At 45.8% G+C, this 24,200-nt stretch overlaps 1 protein-coding gene across 11 annotated transcripts in view; it reads left to right on the plus strand.

Moving 5' to 3' along the window:
* Positions 1-24,200, plus strand: part of tns1a (tensin 1a) — a 58,280-nt gene that overhangs the window by 10,359 nt on the left and 23,721 nt on the right. For all 11 annotated transcript variants that reach the window (XM_084004415.1, XM_084004421.1, XM_084004420.1 and 8 more), the window contains exons 2-11: positions 3,871-3,985; positions 5,659-5,696; positions 16,954-16,992; positions 18,148-18,189; positions 21,661-21,710; positions 22,435-22,606; positions 22,695-22,745; positions 22,839-22,961; positions 23,487-23,551; positions 23,964-24,047. In XM_084004415.1, coding sequence (XP_083860541.1) covers positions 3,871-3,985; positions 5,659-5,696; positions 16,954-16,992; positions 18,148-18,189; positions 21,661-21,710; positions 22,435-22,606; positions 22,695-22,745; positions 22,839-22,961; positions 23,487-23,551; positions 23,964-24,047 — 779 coding nt within the window. The remainder of the gene's footprint in view (positions 1-3,870; positions 3,986-5,658; positions 5,697-16,953; positions 16,993-18,147; positions 18,190-21,660; positions 21,711-22,434; positions 22,607-22,694; positions 22,746-22,838; positions 22,962-23,486; positions 23,552-23,963; positions 24,048-24,200) is intronic.

Raw genomic sequence — 24,200 nt, forward strand, 5'->3', positions numbered from 1 at the left:
AAGCCAGGACACACACACACACACATATACATACACACTCGCAGAAACACCTACTCTCCTCTTTCTCCATCGTTTGCTCTTAGACCGCTCACTCTGCCCCTTTGCTCTCCATCTACAACCATTTCCTCTTTCTCCTTTCCATTTTCTCTCTCCTGGGAGCCTCTTCCTAACACGACACGGAGGACAGGGCTTGGGATTTTTCAGTTTTCTGTGTCGGCTGGTCTCTTTTTAGTCAAAAAACGCAGCTTCCGTTAAAGAGCTGCACCCTCAAAAGTGGCTTTCAAGTGGCTGAATTGTCTGATTTGGAAGGGTTCCATTATTTTTGGAAAATAATCTTGGCTGAACATATTGCTTTTGTTTATTTCGGCGACCCCCTTGGTGATAAATGCCCACTAGTCTGGTGTTTCAACTCCATATTGGACTGAAAAAGATGCATCTTTTATTTCTTCTACATGCTCATGTTGTCAGAAAAAGTCAATGCTTTCATGGCTATTTTTAAAGAGATTTCTCAAAAGATAAGCCTTTTTTTTTTTTAATGCTGAATGTTCTTGTCTTGGCAAAACATTCTTGATATGAACATCAGGAGGCAAGTTGTTTCGTACCGGATAATAAAGTCTGTCATGGACGGTTAAGAAACTGATGGCATTCATTAGTGCACTGGCTTTCTGATTACATGCCTAATTGTGAGCTTTACTAACATCTTTATTCCCTGAACAAAAAGAAAGTTTGTGTGTGTGTGTGTGTGTGTGTGTGTGTGTGTGAGCCTCTGAAACTCTTAGGGTCATTTCTCTGTGTTGATTACTCGCCATTTAAGTTGCTGAGGCCCTTTTTCCCCTCCTGAAAATGTTAAATCCCAGATGATGCATAGCAGACATCCAAGAACCATTAGCACTCCTGTTGTGGCGATACTCACTTACTGGGCCTGTGTGCCATGGTGTGTGTGTGTGTGTGTGTGGACGTGTGGTCGCATGTTTTCCCCTGTCCTCTCCTTTTTCTTTTAAAACTCTGCCTCATCCATCATTGTTTGACAGGGCACGTTGACCCCAGTTGCCGTGGCAGCCAGGTAACCATGGCTCCTGCCCGTGGCACAGCTGGCTGTGTCTGATTGGTTTAGCCGGCGGCTTTCTGCCAGGTCATCTTTAACATCAGGGCTGCGGAGTGGCACCAAGGTGCTTCAACCGCTATTTATAAACTCAGGCAGGCCCACGCTGCAAAAGATGTCTGGCTTTCCTCTGCATGTGTCTCAACTTTTTGGCATAATAATCCATTTTGTACGTTTATATGATTTGTTTTCTACAAACATGAGTGAATATTTTGACATGCATATTTATTCTTAAAAACAAATAATGATTTATTACTCTTGTCTAGACGAAAAAACAAAAACGAATGCATAGAATAATGTGTATTTCTTATCGTTATCCCTGTTTTCCTTCCATCTCTATTCGTCTCAGCAGTCCCCTAAATAATCATGATGGATATCGGTCAGCTCCGATTCCATCCCTTCACTTTAACGAAGCTGTGTGTGGAAGAAACGTCTGCACTCTGTCTGTGTTTAAAGCTGAGCTGCTGCTCAATATATCAACCCACACTTTAATGAGACGGATGGCAGACCGGCGTGTTAATCCCGTTTTTTTTACAGGAATTATCAGCGGAGCGTATTGTTTGTCTGACGCTACCTGTTGTAACACGCTGCGTCTGGCTCCGCGCCGCCAAGGTCGGCCATGATTCCCTTCCGTGGAGCTCATAGCAAGCGTGTCACAGTGTGACAAAAGCCATTAAGATTTAGGGAGATAGGGGAGTGAAAACGCTGAGAAACACACTTTTGTAAGCGCTTTGAGCTAAATTGACTGCGGCACATGGAGAGGGAGGGAGAGGGAGAGCTTCAGAAAGAAAAGCAGAAAATGAGCTGAAAGAGGAAGCAAAGGATTACACTATTTAGTCTCCCTTTCATCGGTGGGCCTCATCACACCTGGAGTTAGTATTCTAATTGTAGCAGTAGCAGTAGTAGAAGTAGTGGTTGTAGTGGAGGAAGTAGTGGTAGTAGTGCTGCAGAAGATACATGGGATCGTTCTGGGAGGGGACTAAGCTGATTGGTCCATCCAACGTTGACAACAGGGTTTGATTTATGTCATTTATGTCAAAGTGGATCCTAATTAGATTATTTTACAAGAATTCTTCAATTATCAGCTTTTAAAGATTGATTCATGGTTGCGTTTGTGTTCAGGTTTCCCCCCCGAAGGGACTCATTGGTTCGTCCCCGTCAAGGTGATAGTTGGAACAAAGTGTCCTTTTTATAATACTGTTTTCACTAAAGAGCGCTAAGGTTTACAGTCGGGACGGGGCCCAACCCAGACCGGCCCAGCTGCACAAATACACAAAGGAAATGACATCATCGTTACGACTCACCAAGGGGGGGCTGTTCCGACAGAGGGATGGTGGGAAAAGAGCCCAAGGGGAGGGTTTAAAGGGAGATCCAGGAGGGTGGTGGAAGAAACCGTCAGGAGAGAAATAGCTGTCCTTTTTTTAATGAATTTCACCTTCAGAATTGAAAAATTGCATCAAATTAACCCAAACAGCTCAACTCAGAACCTCAAACTGACTGAAGAGATGACCAAAAACGTTTTTTCTTCACTAATTTATAGATGCCCTAACGCATTCAGAGTCAGGTTGAGCTGCTTTAGAGTTAAGGCACCTTCAAAGGGAATTCTAGTGACCCAGTTCCAGCATTCTTGGCCGCGTCTCCTACCCTCCCGGTTAAACTAATCAAATAACACTGAGTAATGTGCAGCTGTTTGGTAGGAAAATCACATTTTTTAATGCAGCGATGCTTTGAAAGTGTTGGAAATGTCACGGCATGTCTGGAATAAATGAGATAAATCGTGGAGTTCATTTTTTTCTGCGGGTTCCTCCTTGTTTTTTTTTTTTTGTCCTGCCAACATGCATACATCAACCCCACCTTCGCCGCCGTCGTCATCTGCGTTTCTTTGCTTTTAGGGGCAAGGAGATGATGGCGATGGCAGTGTTCGTTCCTCGCTGCTCTGCTCAGCGTTTGGTGCAGTTTCTAGAGCTGCTGTGTCTCCAGGCTGCTCTGAGAAATGTTCCAGCACACACACACACACACACACACACACACACACACACACACACACACACACACACGCATGCATGCAGTACAGTATGAATACACACACATGCATCATTCCTAGAGTTTTTGAGGCTGTTGGCTGCTGTGAGGCGTTTTTCTCTCCCTCTCTCCTCTTCATCATTAATTAGTCATTTAATTAGAAAACTTCAAAGTGAAAACATCCTCTGCTGGTGGGCGGACTGTGTCGGTGTGTGTGTGTGTGTGTGTGTGTGTGTAGATGCAACTTTGTGACACTAAATAATGATGAAAGTGTGTCTTTTTGTTCTTTGATTAAATAAACCAAAAAACACATTTTATGCTAGTAAAACTTGATGACTGTCACATATTTATGTTGTTGAAACACTGCAATGGATTTAGGCTTTTCTGCAATTAATAATGATCCTTTTATTTAACTTTAAATTGCTTCTTTGATCAATTAGTTTATCAAACTGTTGTGCGGAAGGAATCATGAATATTGTGCATTTTGCTTAATAATTTACTTTAAATGGTCATTTTTCCAAACAGAAACAATAAAAAATGTATATACAGCAACTGATGGGGAAAAAATCAAAATCAAAACATTTAATAAAAGGACCGGTCACCTGAAACCATCAGGATCAAACCCCCGATAGCAGCCGGAGAGCAATATATTGCTGAATACCCAATGTGTTTTTGTTGGCTGGACCTACTGGCATCCACTCAAGCGACTCCCTCCTGATCTCTCTTCCTTCCTCTTCCTCCCGCAGCCCGACGAGCTGGAGGGCGTCCACACACACACCTTCAAGCTGAAGCCCTTCAAGAAGGCCAAGAGCTGTGACATATGCAAGCAGGCCATCACCAAGGAGGGCCTCATCTGCAAAGGTGAGTCTGCTGCTTAACCCTGAACCAGCAGGGCTGAGGCCCGTCCCAGCATGCACTGGAGCAAAAACAAACAATTAGAGCCGTCCGGAACCCTTTTTGCGATGACAAGAATGCAACTACCCGAGACGGGCCCTTGAGCAAAGCGGCACACGGTTTATTATTAAGTGATTCCAACAGACTCCGTTGCCGTGTGTACTGTCTGCCCCCGGCTGTGCATCCATCTCTCCCGTTTTGCTCGAGTGTTTTTGCTCAAACTTAACTGCGCATACATGCTGCAGCTTTGATTCCTCCCTCCCTTTAAGCCCGTGTGCCTCCCCCGTCTTCCTCCACAATCCAATCACATGCTTTTTTTTTTTTTTTTCCTGATTCTAATTTTAGAAGGACTGAAGGTTTTATTGTCACTCTGAGAAAAGTCCAGGGGAAATTAACGTCGGAGGACTCCCGGGCAGCCTCACATTTCCTCTGTTTCTTTCTTGTCGGCCTCCCTCCATCTCTCTCTCTCCCTTTTCTCCCTTTTGAACTACAAACGATGCGTCTTTAGCAGAAGCTGGGTTCAGAAGCCCGGCGGTAGGAGAGCGGGACTGTATGGGGCTTTGGCTGAGGATTTGCTGTTAAAATTAGCATTGGCTGCTGCTGCATTAGCCTAGATAAGAGGGGGGAACGGGAAAGAGGGGTGAGGGAGTGGGGGAGGTGTAGAGCGAGGCAGGATAAAGAGAGAAATTGGGGTGTAGGGGGATTGGGAGATAGATGGAAAACAAAGGGGGAAGAGTGCAAAGGGGAGCACAGGAGATTTGCCTTCCCTATCATCCCTCTTTTGTTCATTCATACTCTATGTAAAAATACTGCAATAAGCTTTCCTTGCCCAGCTTAAAGTCAGCTAAAAGCCCCAAAAAACTGCCTCCTGAAGCCCGACAGCAGCTTTATGTACGCGGGTTTAATCAGCAGAGAATATTAGTTATTAAGCCCATCTTTTTTTTTCTTCAACAACAAACACCTGCATCTGAGCATCCAGTGAAAAGGCAGCATTGCTTGAGGCATACGATGTCACAATAAGACGATGTGCTGTGCAGATGTGTGGATAAGAGAGACTCCTTAACAGTGTATAACACCACATGATGTTTTGGTATCATTTTAGTGGTTTTCACTCACATGACATGTGATGAAATAATAGTAATTGATGCCTCTCTAATTGGATGGACAAAAATCCACATTATCACCTGCCTGTATCCAAATAATCACCAATCAGTGCTGCACAAACTAATCCATTCATCACCATCACCTTAATTCACCAAAGAGTGTTTTTCTGACAGTCTGTGACCACCCTGAACACTCACACCACCTGGGGGACCACCCACGCTGACTGCGAGGCTGCAGGTGTTGAGGTCAAGGGTCGTACCTGCCCCCCCCAAAGCGTGGCCTTTTCATGCACGGAGGTCGACGTGCTCTCGCTGTTTCACAAGATGACATTTTAACACCTCTGTCAAAAAGGGTCTTAAATCAAGGGTCTCAAAGAGTGCAAACAAAATGAATGGATGGATGTTTGCTTCATGTGGCCACTTGGGGGCAGCACCACAGCATGTTAGTGTCAGGATGAGAGCTGACCCTGTTTCGTTTTCAGTGCATTCAGCACTCTGTTTGAATCACAAACCTCACGTTTGTCTCTTTTCTTTCAGCGTGCCGGCTGTCCTGCCATAGAAAATGTGAAGTCAAGGTACATTTTTTGCTCCTTATTATGAATGAGTTATAATTTGATGTCACTTGTGCTCGTCCACATGCAAACTGACACACTCACACACACGTCATGATTCACATGTTGTAAAATCCTGACTCATAGTGTTGTAAACCTCTGAGCAGCTGACAAGCCTTTTATTACTTATACTAAAAATATGCATGCATTTGCATCATATTTTGCATTTGCACATTTATTTGCAAAAAAAAAAAGATCTGCATTTGGGAAAAGGGGAAGAATGCAAAGGAAGGAAGGAATGGATGACGGAGAGAAGGGAGGGAAAAGGGTGGAGGGGAAGAGCATAACAAGGCTATTCTTAGTGGTTTTAGTTGTGACTGTTGGGGAGAAATCTTTTCCTCTCCTCTCCAGTCTGCCCTGATTCTTACCTCCCCAAAAAAAACATCCCCCAAAACCATCAGTCAACCCAAATATTACTGTAGGAACAAAGTCTGTGTGTTCCCAAAACATCCGAGGATAAATATCCCAAATACCTCTAAAACCAGCCTGAGCCATTTGTGGTGGCGATTGGGGGAATAATCAGGATAGCCGGAGTCATGAGTCATTCATTCTGGTGGTGACAGATGTTGGACAGGGAATGTTTTCAAGTAGTCCGAGAAGAGAAAACGCTCACAAAAGGAAATGTTGGGAATCCGGTTGATCTGGTTTCCCCCCTTATTCTTATTTGCTAATGTGCTAATCCCTAAATTGGTTTACTTGGTATTAAACATTTGTGTTGGCTTTATCCAGTGAAAATGACCCCTGAATAAAAATAAACATTACGCAGCATGGCGGCGGCGCGCTCATTGTTTTCGGGCTGTTAAAAGTACGGAAAAAGCAAAGTCTTTGTGCAAATACGAAGTGTGGATTTAGGCAGACGGCGGCTTTCTTCGGCTGACTCCACGCCGACCTTGGACAGTAAATTTGTCACGAAGCACAACGAGGGTCGTCGCCATGCGGTTCGCAGCCCGCCAGACGTGAAAGATAACTGCGGCGCTGCAGCGTCGACTTCGTTTTATGTGTTTATCATTTTCGAGCTACCGCAACTTCCCCCCTTTTTTTTATGCTTGAATGTAACCGAGCTAGTAAAGTTCAGTCGTTTGAATGCTTTAATGAAAGTCTTGTAACATTTTATGCAGCGTCTCTGTGGTTTTAGGGCATTTTTATGGGGACAATTGTGTTTTTAATGAGCCGGCGATGAAGGTAAATGTTCTTAACATATGACGTGAGACAATATATGTGTAATGTGTTTATACAGTGTTTGCGCTACACCCACTATCACTTAATAAATGTTATTTGTTTGTACGTAATTAAGTCAATTTAAACTCACAAAACAGAGCTTTAAATTTGTTTCAAAAGATTCAATTACACCTAAATTACACTAATATATCTTAAACTTAGTTGCTTTAAATTAACTCAAATAAATAAGAGTTCATAGATTGAATTGTACTCAAAATAGTACAGTGGATTTCTTAAAAACTAATAAATATATGTAGAGATGAAATTAAACTTTACAAAACATTTAAATTAATGTATGAAATGTGAACAAACAAGAAATAATGTATTCATGCTTGCATGTGGACATTTTCTTAAGTGGGATTTACTGAACTCTGTTGGTGGCCTGAGGTATTACAACAACATGAGAAGGTTTTGGCAGCTCAATGCTCATCAAGAAGTGTGGGAAACGCTGTTGATGGCCTGTAAGAATACCGCTACTCTGAGGTCATGTTTCCTCCAAAGGGAGAAGGTGCAAAGTGAGTTTCTGAAGCAGATATATGGCGTGATGTCCATTTGACTTGGCCAGTGAATGAATAAGTCATTGCACCTTTAAAAGTCCATAAAACATTTCGCCAGCGCCCCTGCAATCTTGTTGTCAGCGGAGCGATTAGTGATATTTCCCTTTCTCAGAAAATCTGCGACCGCATGTGGTTCAATCATTAAGTTTTAAAGCTTATGAAAATGTCTCTGCGGAACATCCAAAAGACAGATGTCCACATAATGTGCCTTGATGAAGAACAGCGAGGATCGTCTCCGTCGTTTTTCTGTTTTCCTGTTCCCGCCCGACCGCAGCCATCTCCGCGTGGACGTCTGTTATTGGAGGGCGTTGTAGCTCGATGGATGCGTTCTCGTCCCGCCGCGTTGTAGGAGGCCGACCTGGTGACCTCACTGTAGTCGTCACGGTTATCCAGGCTGGTTGGGATTGGGGTGTTGTGGTGTCCTAGTCTCCAAACCTGATTGTGGTGTTCTTGATGCTGGGAAACGTCGGTCTCACGGACTATAACAGCCTCGACTTTGTCTCGGAATTTAAATGAAGTTGTGGACAGTATGTGAGCGTATGCATGTGTCATCGCTGCGGTGATCCGCCCGCATTTCACGGATGTTTCCCATGAGTTGATTCATTCAGGGCCACGGGCGGAACAACACACTCCACTGCCTGGATCCAGGGTTCCACTTTTGGCGCCGCCGCCAACTAAAACATGCCAACAGATCCACCCAGTATTTCAGGGGCAAGTATGTGTGTTTTCTTGTGTTGTGACACGATTGGTGCTCCCCACCCTCCACGGAAACAACATGCCCTCATTACTCCTCGTGATTGATCCCTGCCGTGTCTTGGAGGAGCCTCCTGGAATGCCGCTTGCAGTGGTTTTTGGTGCTGTTCGACTGGCCGGCGGGTTGGAAGACACATGCGAGGTTTGGCAGGGGGAAGGTCGGGCCGGAGAGAGGAATGATGGGGGAAAAGGGTTGGACAAGAGGAAGTTTGAATATCCCTCATGAATGCTGGAGGCTGCTTTTTCTCTTTCCATGACTGTAGCTTACATGGACAAGACGAATTTGGAGCACGACCGTTCTGCAAGTTTGATGTTGCAGTTCAGGCCTTGAAGGTTCAGGTTCGTGCTACAGAAAGACGCCATGCAAACCCAGTTTATTCTGTCCTAATAGTAACTGTCAGCTTGCAAAACTGTTGACCGTTATTCTGCAGGATCTTCTGCGAGCAAATTTACAAAATATACTCTCACGACTTTGTTGACTTATCGCTGCCGTCAGCCGGAGCCGAACAAAGTGCGCCGGTAATCAGGCTGCTCCGCTTCCTGCAGTCGTAGATGTTCACAGATGTCGGAGCAGCACCAGGAGTGAAACAGTAGGACCAGGAAGTGAGTCACCATCGCAGTCCAGAAATAAAACAACAGAGGGTGTGAGACGCATTCAAATCCAAAGGTATTCCTGTTTTATGCCCCACCGTCTCTCTGATCCTTCGATTATGTGTATCGTATATGCATAAATAATCATGTGTGACCCTTATCTTAAAGCTAGGACGGTTTTGAAGCAGATTCTCATCCTAGAGTTTCTATTTTTAACAAATTCAATAGTTCTTTTGTCGTGCAAAAGTAAATCCAGGGGATATGATCTCCGGGAGGAGACTCAGATGGTCCCGTTTCATCGCGAGGAGCCCAAAATCCCTCCCTGTCAAGCCGAGCTTACGTAACTCCAGCACTGATGTGCTCAGCGTTTTAGAAGAAGACATAAAACTCTGTAACAGCAGACTTCTGCTGTAAGGAAAGTGACGTCGAAGCTCAATTTGTTTGTCTCGGAGTCGCATCGTGCACATTCCCAACCGGACTAAGCCTCACTTGAGCTAAGCTGGGCCTTAAGTGTTTTCTAGGTCTGGCTTTTTAATCCCTGCACCCCGACTCCACATCCTAACATGTGTATGTGTGAAAACTGGGAGAAGCCTTTAATTAGAGGCTTTGAAATGACATGGCTCTATAAAATGCGAACCCAGAAGCTCTGTAATATTTCAGGAAAACTATTTCTGTCACTCGGCACGGGTGTTTGTGTTTTGATGGAGCGGTCGAAAGAGAAAAACGGCATGTTAAGAGTCGTGAAAAGGCCAAAGAAGTTTCTCCTTCTAAGGTTCGACTATTTTTTTTATCTGCTTTATCTTCGGAAAAGCATGGAGCGAGACCAAAAACACAGTAAGACGTGCATAGAAGCAGGGATGAGGAGCGCTCAAGAATGTTGGCATGGAAAAGAGAGGGACTATCCAAGCATGAAAGTGAAAAAGGTAGAACAAGAGAGAGGGAGAGAGGGAAAAAAAATGATGAGACACACACACACACACACACACACACACACCAGAGCCAAGCCTCCTCATTCCTTCAGCAGCCCTTCACAGAGGCAAGTCTGTTTCCCCGGCGCAAACACGTCACATCAAAGAGCCGTCGCCGCGCGTCTCCATGGCGACGCCCTTCTGCAGTATAGATGCAGCGTGGTCGCCGGGAGGTAAGAGCTGGCAGACGGGCTGTACGGGCGGCCTAATAACCGGGTGCGAGCAGATGACTGATGGCCCAATTTACCCCCGTCTGGAGGTCACGAGTGAGTTCACCCCGAGTGCTTAAAACCCAAATATTTTCCTCGCAAGAATTTGAGGATTTTAGGTGCTCCTTATAGATAGGATGATTTTTAAGCACTCTCCATGTCCTCCTCTCTCTCTGTCAAGCATGTGTCAACACAGAGCGAGCTCTGAGGGAAAGGAGGGAGGAGAGAGAGATGGGGAGGAATAGACAGAATGGGCTCGCAGAGGGAGAGGGATACAGTTACTGTCTGCCCCCGGATGGCTTTTTGCTCTCTCGTTTTGGGTACCGGAATCGCAAGGAGCCCCCAAGCCGCTCTCTTGGCCTTATATAGCGCGTTTGGAAAAATGTCTTGGCAGTTGACGGGAGGAGCCGAAGCCAGCGGCACAAAGAGTGTATCCTGGTCCACATCCACACGCGCGCTTACATATACACAGAATCGAGTTCAGTAGCTCTCTGGCACGCGTTTGGGATTACTGCTGTTGTTTTGAGCGAGAGGAGGAGGAGGAGGAGGAGGAGGAGGAGGAGGAGGAGAGTGTCTGTATTTGGTACTCCCTCTCTCTCCCAGAGGGGGGTCTGAAGGCAGGGAGAATGCAGAGGTAGGAACGAGGCAGAGGGGGAAAGAGGAGCGTGAGAAAAAGTGGCAGGTAAGACGGCTTTTTTGCAGCTTATTCCATCTGCGGTTTGCATGTTGAATACGTTTTGTGAATTTGCATTCTTTGGGTCTGCAGGAAGCTGGATTTTGAGTGTTTTAATGCAACATGAAAGGGCTGTTGGTGCATGAGATTGTGACTAGTTTGCTCCATGGGAAAGTCGCTCCCGTGGGAAACCGTTTGAGGCTCGGCAGCCTTTCGTGTCCCGACGAGAAAGTGATTTGTGGTCGGCAGCAAGTGGTCGACGCAGCAGGCAAACACGTGTTTTCTCTCCCGGCGTAACCTGCGTCTGCTGCGCCTCACCCCTCGCCTTTTCTCACACTTTGTCTTCCTGACACCTGAGAGAGGACGCAGACGGATGATGGCAATAACTCACCCCTGACCTCGGTTAAACATGAGCGGTCAAGAGGTCATATGTGCTGTCTCCCACTTGAGAGTCAAAAACAAGCGGGAGGAATGTGGTTTTATGACGCTGCCAAAATGAAAACCCTTCTTTTTGGACATATTTTGTCCTGTTTTTGAATTTGAAGACATGATGCTGACACTTTTCAGCCAGAAAGCCTCTTAAACTGCAGGAGTCTCCCTGGTGTCTTATAACATGAAGATGTTCTCTTATAGAACGGCTGCCTTCTCCGTCGATCCATCCCTCTTGAACTGTTTGTCTCTTCAATCCGTCTCTCCCATCCCCTTAATAACATGCCGAGCTTTCCCTCAGGGCAGTTCATCGCTTGACAACCTTGGCAGCCCGGAGAGAAAACATCCTACGAATCGCGCAAAAATCATAGCAGATAAACTCTCGATTGCCAAATAGAAAATTCCCTCACGTGTTTGTGCAGATGTGTTTTGTTTGTTTTTCAGATTGAATTGGAAGATAGGCTACTGTAGGCACGGAGAGAAAGTGAAAAAAGTGCAAGATCCTCCAGCTGCGTCAGCTCCAAAGTATGTGCTGGGAAGTGTTATAAAAGCAGTAGTGACCAGAGAGGATGGCATTTAAAACGCAACCGCACCAGAGGCCAAGGCTGAATTAGTCGAGGCTCGGCCTACCCACTAACTTATTTCTGTCAATAAGTGACAGGTTGGCAAGGAAAATATAAGAAAAGCACGCTGGGGGTAAAAATGAGATTTCAATATAACTTTTTTCAGATTTACACGTGCATAAATCCAGGTTTTCACTGAAGTAAATGCCTAAGGTTCTATTTTATTGCTCTGATTTTGGCTTGGAGCTGTTTCTTTTATTCTCGCTTCACTGTGCTATTAGTGGTTAAATGAGAGAAAGCATCAGCCAGCCAGCTCTAATTAAGCAGGAACTGATAGGAAAACGCTGTCCAGTAATGATGAAAACATGCTCCTTCTCAGCTTCCCGGCCTTTTTCAAGCGCCGACGTGCAAACTCACGGTTGTGAGTGTTAGCACTCTCACATTTATGATACGCGGCTCTCGCGTGAAACTTGCGTTTCGCAATTTGGAGGTTTTTCAAACCTGTGTCCAAAAAAGCCGAGCCGCAAATTGCACATCTGATATTCATCATTTCCTCGTTTTGACGGGGGTTATTTCGCCTTTTCGTCTCGCAGCTCGCAGTGACTTTGGTTGTAACCGTACATGGTGCTGGAAGCAGCCCCAGTCAGAGCCCCCCGCTCACCACCGGCTGTGGCTTGACCATGACCAAACTTCCCAGTGGTCTTTGGCCCTCGTTCACGTGTGGGTTTAGGTGAAATAATGCGACTCCGTTGGACGCAAATATGAGCTTCACTGGAAGTCTCATTGTATTGTTATATATTTTGTCTGAACCATTTAAGCTTGTCGATTTACTTGCTTATTTATGGTGTGTTAACCATGTGGTAGTGATTTGGTTCTCATGTGGAAAAATCCACAACATTTAGATGGTGGATTCTTCATGATTCTGTTTTTTTTTTTTTCTCGCCCAGTCACGATCTCGTTAGTTTAGTCCGATCATCACAGGATGGCTTCCATGCTGCGGGTGGACCTTGTTTGTGTTGCGCTACCGGGTGTTGACGGACGCCAGTGGAAACAGCCGGCGGGGCGGCGTGTTCCACTTTGACCAAAACAATTATTTAGACTCCGTGTGTGTACACTCCAGCCCCCCGTTTCATCCTGTTTGGTTGCAGAAGCCCTCTGAAATAGCCACCGGACCTCTGAGCCAGCATGTTTCACAACGTTTGGTTTCCAAATTTAGACGTCCAGCAAATAGCTTGGACCCTTAACAAAATGTTTACAGAGTGGACTGTTGAATCATCTCTTATAAATGACAGATGGCATTTATAAAATCATTTATTTTGCCATTATTTTTGATTTAACTCTCTTTTTAAAAGACATCAATATTCATTCTCCAGCCCCGCTGACGACATCGCTCGACGCTGCCAGCGTGCTCTCCGGCGACGCGCCGCCACCCGGTCGAACACGCCGAGTTACACACTTGACATTGTGTCAAAATGTCAAAGCGGGGGAAAAGGAACGGGGCTCTTCGGCGTGACGGCGCTCGGCGGATTTATTAGCCTTCCAAGTTAAACAGAAAACCCAGCCGATGTATAAATCCTTCCAAAGGGGGCTGTTTGAGCCTCAGTCCTTATTTGGCCCCCGCTTGGAAAGTGAAGAATTTACTTTCTCAGGCAAACTGCCATCAGCGCGGCAGTGGCTCTTGTGTGGGCAGGAGGAGTGCTTGAGGAATTTTTGAGTGTGGTTGGACCAATGGCGGGCTTATTTATTAGAGCCAATGGGATGATTTATGCACAGTGGGGGGAAAACGTGCTTTTCTCCCATCCTTTGGGCTCAAGTAGAAGATCAGAGTGATTATTGTTAATCAGAGGGGGGGAAAGGCAGCTTTTTAATATCCCACGGAAAACATGGAAGACTGTTTATGCCATGTGTTTGATGCCATCTTATTGCCGTCGGTGTTTTCGTAAGAATGCAGCAGTTTGATAGGATGATGCTTGTTCCAGCCTGTTTGAGCGCTGGAGAGAAAGCAGTTCATCACTTCGCTGCTCCGACTGCGGCACGTTTATTCATTATACAGCGATTCAACTCAGTGGACTCCGGAGTCCTGCTTTGATATGCTGCACTCTCCACTTCCACGTAAACCCACTTGAGCGGCCCTCTCGCTGAGGTCATCGCAGCTCTCGGAGATCAAGACAGAAGCTCGGTGAAGCTGTCGGGACTCACCTGAGACATTTGACCTTTTCGCTTCTGGTAATTCAACAACGTCCCACCTCAGCTCACCTCTGCTTGCCCCTAACGAGGCCTCTCGGCTGGGTTGAAATTGCGGAGGGGCCACCCCCCCCCCCCCCCCCCCCCCCGGCGGCTCGCTTGACTCCTTGTTCTAGTTCAGTGGCTTCCCAGACGCCCCTCGTGACTGGATGAGATTATAAACCCCCTCTTTTAAAAGGCTAAAGCCACGTTTTCTTTTGTGGTCTCCTGGTCATTTACTGGGGAGACTCATTCAGAGGTCATTTATCATTTATCAAATACAGACGGATAACACCAGAAAACGATGAACCGATGCTCTTTTAGTGAGCTGAAGTGGATTATTTCACAGATTTTGAGATAGCACAAATACAGACGGATAGAGGTCAGGTGTGAAGCGTGTGGCGGGGGCCTCTCGGAGATCCCTCCACCTTTTATCCGTCTGAGCTGGTAAAAAACCACGTGAAGCCTGCTTTTTCCTCGGGCTTCCAGCTGCAGCCTCCATATATGGATGAAGTCGGGGGGTAGTAGCTGTTGTTCTCTCGCTCGGCTGCGTGGTGATGCGATGTGGATTCTAAGTTGCAGCGAGACGCGGCGTTTTGCAGGAATGTGAGATGTGTGCGATTAGGAAGACCATCTCTCATGACCGCCTCGCTAAATACGCGATATGATAACAATATTTTTGCGAGCAGCGTTTGTCTCTGAAACCGTTTTTTACACGCACAAATATGCTCCTGAAGAATCCAGCATTCATACAGAAGTAACCGAAGCTTGAAGTCATCACTATGCCCTTCTGACCTTTCGATCGATACTAGAGGGAGCCACCGTCGGTGCACGGAACGGCACCTCCCGTCAGCTGTGAATAAAAGCAGATGCTCCTGCTACGAGGCCCCGGGGCCAACACTGAAATATGAATGTCAGCCGCAGCCCCAGGTTTGCACCGGCACTGTGAGGAGGGAGCATGAGATGAGACGCTCCCAGCTCCTGAAACTTCGATTAGAAGTTTCTAAAACTTTTTGTGTGTGTGTGTGTGTGTGTGTGTTTATGCATCATAGAGTCCTGTATTTCCACTTCCTTGTGGCACCTGCAGCGGCTGTAACTCATTCACTTTATTAACCCACAGATTCAGAACTGATGGCCCCCCAAGTTGTGCGTTTTCTCAAAAGAAATGCCAAAAGCGCCAGTCAGCACACGGTGACATATTAATGCGACGTAAATATGAAGATATCTCCTGGTCAGCTCCTCTGAACGCCATCACATCGCACACAGCATCAGCATGCGGGCGGGCGGGATCTGCCCCGCTCTGTTATCCCACCGCCGTACTCCGATACGCTTGATAATAGCATTACAAAGTCAATGAGTCCTTTTGTTTTCCCAGAGCAAACGTAATTACAGCGGCTTCCTTCCCAGCCCCCGCGCCTGTCGTCTCCTGATAGCACGCTCGCATCTCCCAAACATCCGTGGACTCGCGGCGCACGTGGAGACACAATCGGGCCTTGTTTACGCGTCGTCGTGAGTGATTTCAGGGATGTACAGACTATTAGGAGCCACGCTATGAGCAGACTGTTTTTTGAGCAGCGCTATTTAAAGACGCCGCGTGCCGAAATCGATACCGCTCTAAGTTTGAGCTGATAGTATAATTAGGGGGACAAGTGATACTGTTGCTGGGAGGTCTGGCAACAGGTACTGGCCCTCCACTCTGCATTCACCCAGTTGTGTTTGTTGGGAAACCTACTGTTGTCTTACTGGGGGGGGAAAAAACATGTTGTTGCACAGGATGCGGTTTCACAAGACAAATGGGGCTGAAGCTTTCAGTAGGATTGCAAGGAGGGACGAGGATGCTAAAATAGTCCTGAGCAGGGAGGGAGGAGGAGGGAGAGAACAGCCTGTACAAGCTCTTTCTATCACCAGCCATCCAACTGAGCTGAGATCAGTTGTTGGTGGACATATTTATATAAAAAGTTGCATTTTTGACTTGGTTTTGTCTCAAACAAACGGATTTTGTTTGATTTGATTCATTTAAACAAAAACATTTAACGCTTCCAACTTCTCAAATGACAGGATTAGCTGCTTTTCTTTGTCTTCAATAGAATATTCTGGGGTTTTGGATTGTTGTCTAGACAAAATAAGAGAATAAACACTTGACCAACATGGCATCAATCAAGAAATCAACAGCCTTGAAACAACAAACTAACCCACACATCCGACCCCAAACCATTTCAAGCTGCTTTTTATAAAATATTGCAGGCTAAAGAGTAAAGTCCTGGCACCTTTCGAGAAGCTCTGATTGGCCAGCGTGCGACGTGTAATCTGTCATGTCCCTCGCAGCACGACTCTATGACTCTATAATCACCTAATCTGACACAGTGACCATCTGGATACGATCCCAGCATATGTGTCGCTTGTTCTGACATGTGTTCAAGGTGCATGCGGAGACAGGAGGAGGTCAGGCCGGCTCCTGGGTCCTAGCGCCGTCCCTCCTCTGCACGCACACGCCGCGTGAATCCTTAAAATCGCGTCTTTCGCGTGATGTTTGACCTCGGTGGTTATTGAATACAAGTGGAACTGCTTTAGACGCGGTTAATGAGCCACTTTGTGTTGCTCCGTCCTCTCAGACAGAACAAAAACACCATGCATAACGAATTATAAAGTCCCAGTGTTGTGCGTCGACGCCTGTGTGAACCGACAATTGTTTTTTCCGACTGCTACAGGAAGCGTTCTCTCCCTCTCAGTGTGAACTCGGTGCCAAGTGGGATTTTGCCTGCGAAGGCCCCGACATGTTTCCCACACAGAAACGCAGTCCAGAGTGACGGTTTTATGAGGTGGAGGTTATTTCTGTGCTGTCGAGGGCGTTTTTGGGGAAACGCTCAGATGATCTCTCCCTCCATGTTTCTGTAAAAAAATATATACAGGAGTGTTTTTTCGGTCCGAAAGTACATAAAAGATGAGAAGATGCTGCAAGTTTATGGTCATTTTATTGTGATCTACTTATCAGATATTACAGATTGTGATGCTTTTCTTCTGTTTTCTCCATTTACAGGTCACCACATCATGTCAAACAACTACCAACTATGATCTGGTGAGTGTGCATGCATGTGTGTGTGTGCCATCTTTAAAGATCTTTTTTTGACCTCTGAAATCCCCTCCGTAACGCAATGATCCTTCCTGGAATTGTGGCAAAAAACCACACACAGGGAGCACACCGTGGGGTTGTTGCTGGAGGTCAAAGGTCAGAGGTTAGAACCATAAGAACTTCCTGCAGAAACAAGTAAAAACTGCTGATTTTAAAAATACAAAAATAAAAAATGAAATAAAATACAGGTCACAAAAGAGAATTTAAAAAAATGTGTAGGGAGACCTTATGATTTATGATCTTATTTAAGAATATTAAATTGTTTTTTCAGTATACAATCAGTTTATAAGGTGACTGATTTAATATGATACTCTAACTGCTGAGCTGCAGGGAGGGATGTGTCTCCTTTCCTCTAGGGGCTGCTCCTTTACAAGACAAAATGTGATTTATGCACCGCAACACTGAGGCTTGAGTCATGTTCACTTTATTAAGCTTGAAACGGGAGATTACGTTCACTCCCATAGAGAATGCATGCTCGGCGAATGATTAGAAAAGCAGCAGGGAGCCTGATTTCTAGATTTGAATTAAAGGCGTCGCGTTCAGTCCTGATTTGTATTTTCCAGATTAAGCCCCGACGATATGACCAAATTAGGAACATTCCAAGCAACGGTAACTGCTTTATACTTATTTACTTTGGACGCCGGCCCGTTGAAATGACTGCAGCAGCTTGTTAAAACAGTCCGAGCGCTTGTTTACAGAGCTCACGTCAGCTTAAGACGCTGTACTTAACTCAGTTTCCGAGATTTTCCTGAACACATGGATCACTTTCAAGCTCGGCATGTGTGTGTATTCCTTTCCATAGATTTTTTGATAATATTGATAATTCATCCCGTCAGACTGAGAAGTACAGCAGCTGTCTCCTTGCATTAAAGCTACAAGCCTCATTAATCATTCAGAACATATTAGGTTCTATGAATATATTGAATAAATCAATTCTCCTCAGCTTTTTCCACATTATTCATATCTTTCCATACTTGGATACTTGATGGCAGTTTATATGACGTTCTCTCTTCCTCATCCTTTCTGCCACCATGTTGTTTCTTCCTTGGTGTGAGAGAAACAACGACTAACCCGCTGACTGTCTCGCCTCTCTCTCTCCAGCCTCCCACTCCTCAGCTGCCATTAAAGCATGTAGATACGCCGGTGAGTAACGCCTCCTCTTTATCCCACCTAGACATGCTTTAAGAGCTGTTCATTCATAAACGCCGTTGTTGTTATGCAGCAGTAAGTGCTGGAATAACAAAGCGGACATTCACACGTGTGAGTCTGAAGTGTTGGAAAGGAAGATTTCCTCTGTGTTTTGAGTGTAATCACATCAGAAATGCCACCATCACTTGTTCCTGCACACTGCAGAAGGTGGCAGCACTGCAGCACATAACAGCCGGCCAATCAGAGGTCCTGTTCATTTTAGGAATGGCTGTTAATGGTAAAGACGGTGACAATAGGAGGAATGGATTATTGACTATGATTTACATTTTTTGGGGGAATAATCTAAAGACAAAAAAAATGAATTAAAATTCTTAATTGGCTGACCTGTGTTATTCAACCAGGTGGCCCGAGGTAAACGATTTAACCCTCTGTGCTCTGCCAGCCTAAAGAAATATTTGCTACGCCCCTCACAAAATGAGGAAAAGCTGGCGTGACATCTGTTGCTGCCATGTTCGCTGCAAACTGTGTCCGGTCCGCGCCAGAAACGGCTGCCAAAGGCCTGGCCCGGGGACGAGGCATGCATGTTTAGCTCGACATTGCTAAACCATGAAGGGTGTGTGCGTTTTCCAAGGAGGCAAGAGTCGAGAACATTTAAAAATCTGTGTTTTTCCACCAAAGATAAAAGCACCACTGATGTCCTGCATCCCTGTCTTCTCCCTGTTCGTGAGTCACGATGTTTGCGTCAGACATCGGCTGAATGTTTAGTCGCGGCGGTGATTCAGAGCGAGATTATAAACACAGATTGGTGTGTGTGTGTTGAGATGAATTCACAGGCTGTGACTTCACACAGAGAAGAGAGCAGAGGCAGAGCAGTTCAATGTCTATTTAAGTATTCTATTCCACCTTTCCTAGATATTATTTTGTTATTATTGGCCATAAACAGGAAGCGGATGCTGCTTTCCTCGTGCAGTAAGAGGTGTACGGTTGTGTTCATCCTCTTGCGCAAAACAATGGGAGGCTTGATCCAAGTAGCAGCATCCTCTTTCACAACAGCAACAACAGGCTTTATGGGAAACGTGGGTGTAATTATGAGAAACGCGAGCACTAAAAATACCACGACAGAGGCTACTAATTGTCCTGACCGTGGTCGTCTTTTTTCTTTTGCTGTAATTATAGAAAGTTGTCGCACACAAATTTGACAATGACATAGTTTGGGAGTCATTTCTGGAGACATCGACCCTTTGACCGGACGTTTCACTTCAGAATGACCATGGCTGAGGTCGTAATGCTGATTTATCGTCCGTGCATTGTGGTTGTTACCTCTTATCGGAGCATTGTCCATCATCTCAGATCGCTTTCTAGTTTAATGGGAAATCTATACATTCTCACTGGATTTTCATCATTTTTTTTGTATATTTCATCCTGGAATCACTGCTTTCTTCTTCATATTTAATCGAAGAATCATCATGTGTGTGTGTGTGTGTGTGTGTGTGTGTGTGTGTGTGTGTGTGTGTGTGTGTGTGTGTGTGTGTGTATGGACACAATGGGGGGAGTGCCTATGGAATGTTTATTTGGTTAGTCCATATAGGACTCATCCAGGGTGGTTTTGAGTCGAAACGCCCCATCGTGACCATAATTTGGTCAGTGTGGGGCTGACTTGGAGTCATCCAAGTGCACTATGGGGATTTTTTTTTTTTAAATCAGTTTGCGGTTCAGGAGAGGAGACGCAGTAAATCAAAAATACTGCTGTGAATGTGTACGAAGCACACGGAGCTAAAGTTGCAACGCATTAGAGGGAAATGAAGATAGGGCAGAACACGTGTTGTTTTCATTCCATAGTCCTTGCACGAGTGTAATTAAATTCCAACATACTGTATATTCATACGCTACACAAACACATGGCTTGAAGGGAAAACAGGGGAGTCAAGCAGACGAGAGAAGCGGGGGGGAGTCAGGAATAATGACAGATAATGAGGCCAAGGGAGGAGGATTTCCAGAGAACACAAAGGGGGCGTGAGGGAGAGAGAAAACAGGAAGATGTAGGGAGAAGGCAGATGAGCTGGAAAGAACAGAAAGAAGATGCATCATGATATCTTACATAATCGCTGGTGAGGGTTTGGCACAAAAACGGGCCGAAGTCCAGCATCTTCTTCTTCGTCGTCCTTCAGTGTGATGTTTTATTTCATGATCTTAACGGTTCAAAATTAGAGAAGTGGTCGATAGCCATGTCTAGCTCCATTCGAAGGCGTTTTGAACACCTGCGTTCATCCTGGAGGTGGAGCGCCGGGTACCAGCTCAGCAAGGTAGGCTGCACCCACACAGGAAGTCCAAAACGCCCCAAAAAAATAGGAATAAGAGTAGTGTTATTGTCTTTTCAGATATATTTTTTTAAGACGATGAGATGACTTCTTACCTGAGTTCTCGCTGTAGTGCCAAGTGATGTTCAAAGGGCGTATCTAAGTATCTTCACGTCTGTTTTGCATTTTCAATAGTTTTCACGATGATTGCAAGAGATTGGCTTATTGAAAGTGTGTCAAAGGTGTCTTCGTTTAAGGCGTGGGTAGAAAAGTTAAGATGATGCCGATTCGCACACAAACCAGTAGCCAGATTAGTATCCTCCACTCGGACACGCCGCGTTGACTTTCACGAGGCGTTCGTGCAGCCGTGTCGCTACAAGACGACAGATTGTTCCCGCGCCGGCGTAACACCCCCCCGAAGCCCGTTGTGAACAGGCTGTTCCGGTTTTTTTTTTTTTGCAAACACCAGCGTCCGCGGTCCGCCGAGCATCTGGTTCCTGTCAAATCACGGAGAATTATGCTTCCCATTTTGGCTCTTTGGGGGTGGGATTAGCACGGTCTGCGAGAGGCCAGCAGCACGGAGAGAACTTTGGGCTGTGTGTTTAACCTTGGGCCATGATTACAGACCCCTTCCTGCCAACATCTCTGTTGAAACACTCGACCGGCGAGGCCGAACTCTGCCTGACGCTGTGAGAAAAAAGTAGCTGTCGTTCTATCTTTTTGGAAGGCTTCATCTTGTTGATGGCAGCCGACTCACACAGACGAGTTCTCCTCTGGGCCCCGACAAACCGTGCGAGGAAGAGCCAACTCTGGCATCTATTATGCAGCGATTCCTCGACAGTGCAGCATATTTAGTAACGTTTTCCCCTCTGCAGCCCCGTCACAGTAAAACAGCCTGACATTTATTCTTTCCCCCGTAAATAACTAGATACAGGACAGGATAATTAAAGTGTGCGCCGGAATCCTGACGAGATCTGAGTCAGGGGGGGTTTGTCCTGGAACGCACTGATCTATTGGGATTTTTGTCTCCTCCACCTCCTCCTCACTCTTCTTCTTCGCCAACACAGCTTCAGTTTTGCTCCTGTGATCTGACTTTTCCCTTCTAGGTTAAGTCAGATTGTCGTTCAATAACATCCTTCATCACCCCCTCCCTCTGTTACCCCTCCAGGGATCTGCGAGGTCCTGCAAGAGTGTGGAGATAAGACGAAAGCAGTCGCGGTAAGACGCCGCGTTATTGTGTTATACTGAATGCAAACGGGTGAACACAGTTATTTCATCAGGGGGGGAAAAAACTGCAGTATGTGGAATTAATGAAATATAGATGAAGTCTATTTTCCCCTCCAGCATAAACAGTTTAACAAGAAAACATCGTCTTTGTTCTTTAATTCCACAACATAGCCTATAAATGCAAAAAAATGATGACTCAAAATGATTGGAGAAAAGGTACATTTTGTGAAGTCCCGAAACTCTCCTTTATTTTACGAGGCACATAAAAAAAAGGATTGTTTGTGCTGGATATTCCCCCCCTTTTTTTTTCTAGGAATGTAAATTATCATTCCACCTTTGTGTTGTCTGTTATTCTTCAGGCATGGCTGATTCTCATGCAGGGCTTTACTGTAATGCTCACCAGGGCCAATAAACCCGCTAGCGGAATAGATTGCGTTTATCAGCGGAGGTCATGTCAACAGTCTGCGACGGATTCGAAATCTTTTCTCTTCCAAGAAATATAAGAGGGAGCCGCGTGAGTTTACGTTTGATCAGGTGGACTCGTTAATCCCTGAGACGAATCGGAGAGTTCTAGAAATGTTCTCAGAGCAGCTGTGAAAAAAAACCCACAAAAGATGATAATCACTGCAGATGTCAATGCAGTTTGGAGCGAACTCTCACATCGAGTTACAACTGTCCCGCTAAACCAGATCAACCCCCTTCTGTCCTCCTCCAGGAGTCAGAGCGTGGTCCCGGCCATGGAGGAGAGCTATGAGGTGGACCTGGTCTACATCACGGAGAGGATCATCTCTGTCTGTTTCCCCGCCGGCGCCGAGGAACGCAGCTACAACACCAACCTCAAGGAGGTGGCGACGATGCTGCGGTCCAAGCACGGCGAGCACTACCTGGTGAGCGACGCTCCCCCGAGAACTCGTATCACTTTGTTTTCATCTCATCAAATGAAGTCGCTTTGATTTGTTCTCACTCTGATTTCAGATTCTCAACCTGAGCGAGTGGAGGAGCGACTTATCAAAGTTGAACCCCAAGGTACACAAGAAGCCGGATCGTCTGTCGTTTCATTCAGCTGTCTATGAAGTGACCCTTCTTAGCCCTTCTTTCTGCTGATAATACCCCCCTCAGGTTGTGGAGTTTGGCTGGCCGGACCACCATGCGCCGCCGCTGGACAAGATCTGCAGCATGTGCAAGGCCATCGACACGTGGCTCAACGGAGACCCGCGCAACGTGGTGGTCCTGCACAACAAGGTAAGGCAGGGAGGATGTTTCGCTACTGTCAAGGTTGGAAAGTATTCACTTATTTCCTGAGAGTTAGAATCAGCACCTCTAAAACTTACCCATTATCTTTTAATTTGCAGAGTTTATATGTTCGATGGATACTATTTAATTGCTGTAATGTAGCACCAGAATATCAAATATTCCTTTACATGTGAAAAATATGTCCATAGCGAAATATGTGGCTGCTGAGCCTCCAACATAAACTCTTGTAGTTATTCAGTTCTTATAGTTATACAACCCTTTCTGTCTTGTTTAAACGCTTGTGATGTGCACATGTTCTCCAAAGGAAAACATTTATCCAGCTTCCCCGCTTTAATCTAGAGTGGACTTGCTTTTTTTGCAGTCGGACGGTCCCTTCAAACAAGCGGAGTGATCAAACATCATTTGATTTTATTTATGCTTCCAGCTTAAATCTTCAAATAGGATTCTTGCATCTTTATCTGAGGATTTTTATTTGTTCCTTTCTGATGAAATGTTTCTGTTTCTGTGTCACAGGGGAACCGAGGTCGTACAGGGGTGGTGGTGGCCGCGTACATGCACTACAGCAACATATCCGCAAGGTATCACCACATCCTTACCGGGGGGGTTGTTTCAACAAAGACGTTGGCTGCCGATGTTTAAAAAAGTGGGACGTCGGTATGTTGGATGGAGGTTTTGTGAGGACAGGAGCACCAATCAATCACCCGTCAGCCCTCGAGGTGTTGGGACTCGAGCCGCGTTGGAAATTAAACACCGATGTGATTATTATAGCAAAACACTCCGGCTTATTTTTCTGGCTCTGTGAGAAGTAGCCCTCCAAAAAAAAAAAAAAGTCATCATTCTTTTATGCGAGCAGATGTTAGTAGAAGGGATGGAGCCAGGAGGATTTAAAGCGCTTTGTTAGGCCGGGGGGGGGGGTTTCTAAATCTCAAAGGTGTGCAGGTTTTTGTCGATGCTGCATATGACAACAATGTGTGATTTTGTGTCACGCAGTGCTGACCAGGCGTTGGACAGGTTCGCCATGAGACGCTTCTACGAGGACAAAGCACTTCCAGTGGGCCAGCCGTCACAGATAAGGTCAGTCGTGACCTCACTTCCTGTTTGCCGACGAGACGCTTTATGAGTCTGACCTTTGCGACGGCGCCCTGTCCGGAGCTTATGTTACACAAGACAAACGCGCCAAATTCTTGACATACGGAGAATCTTTCCTCCTCCTCCAAATTCTTTGGC

The sequence above is a fragment of the Eutrigla gurnardus genome (genome assembly GCF_963514095.1).
Source record: "Eutrigla gurnardus genome assembly, chromosome: 24".
Lineage (NCBI taxonomy): Eukaryota > Metazoa > Chordata > Actinopteri > Perciformes > Triglidae > Eutrigla > Eutrigla gurnardus.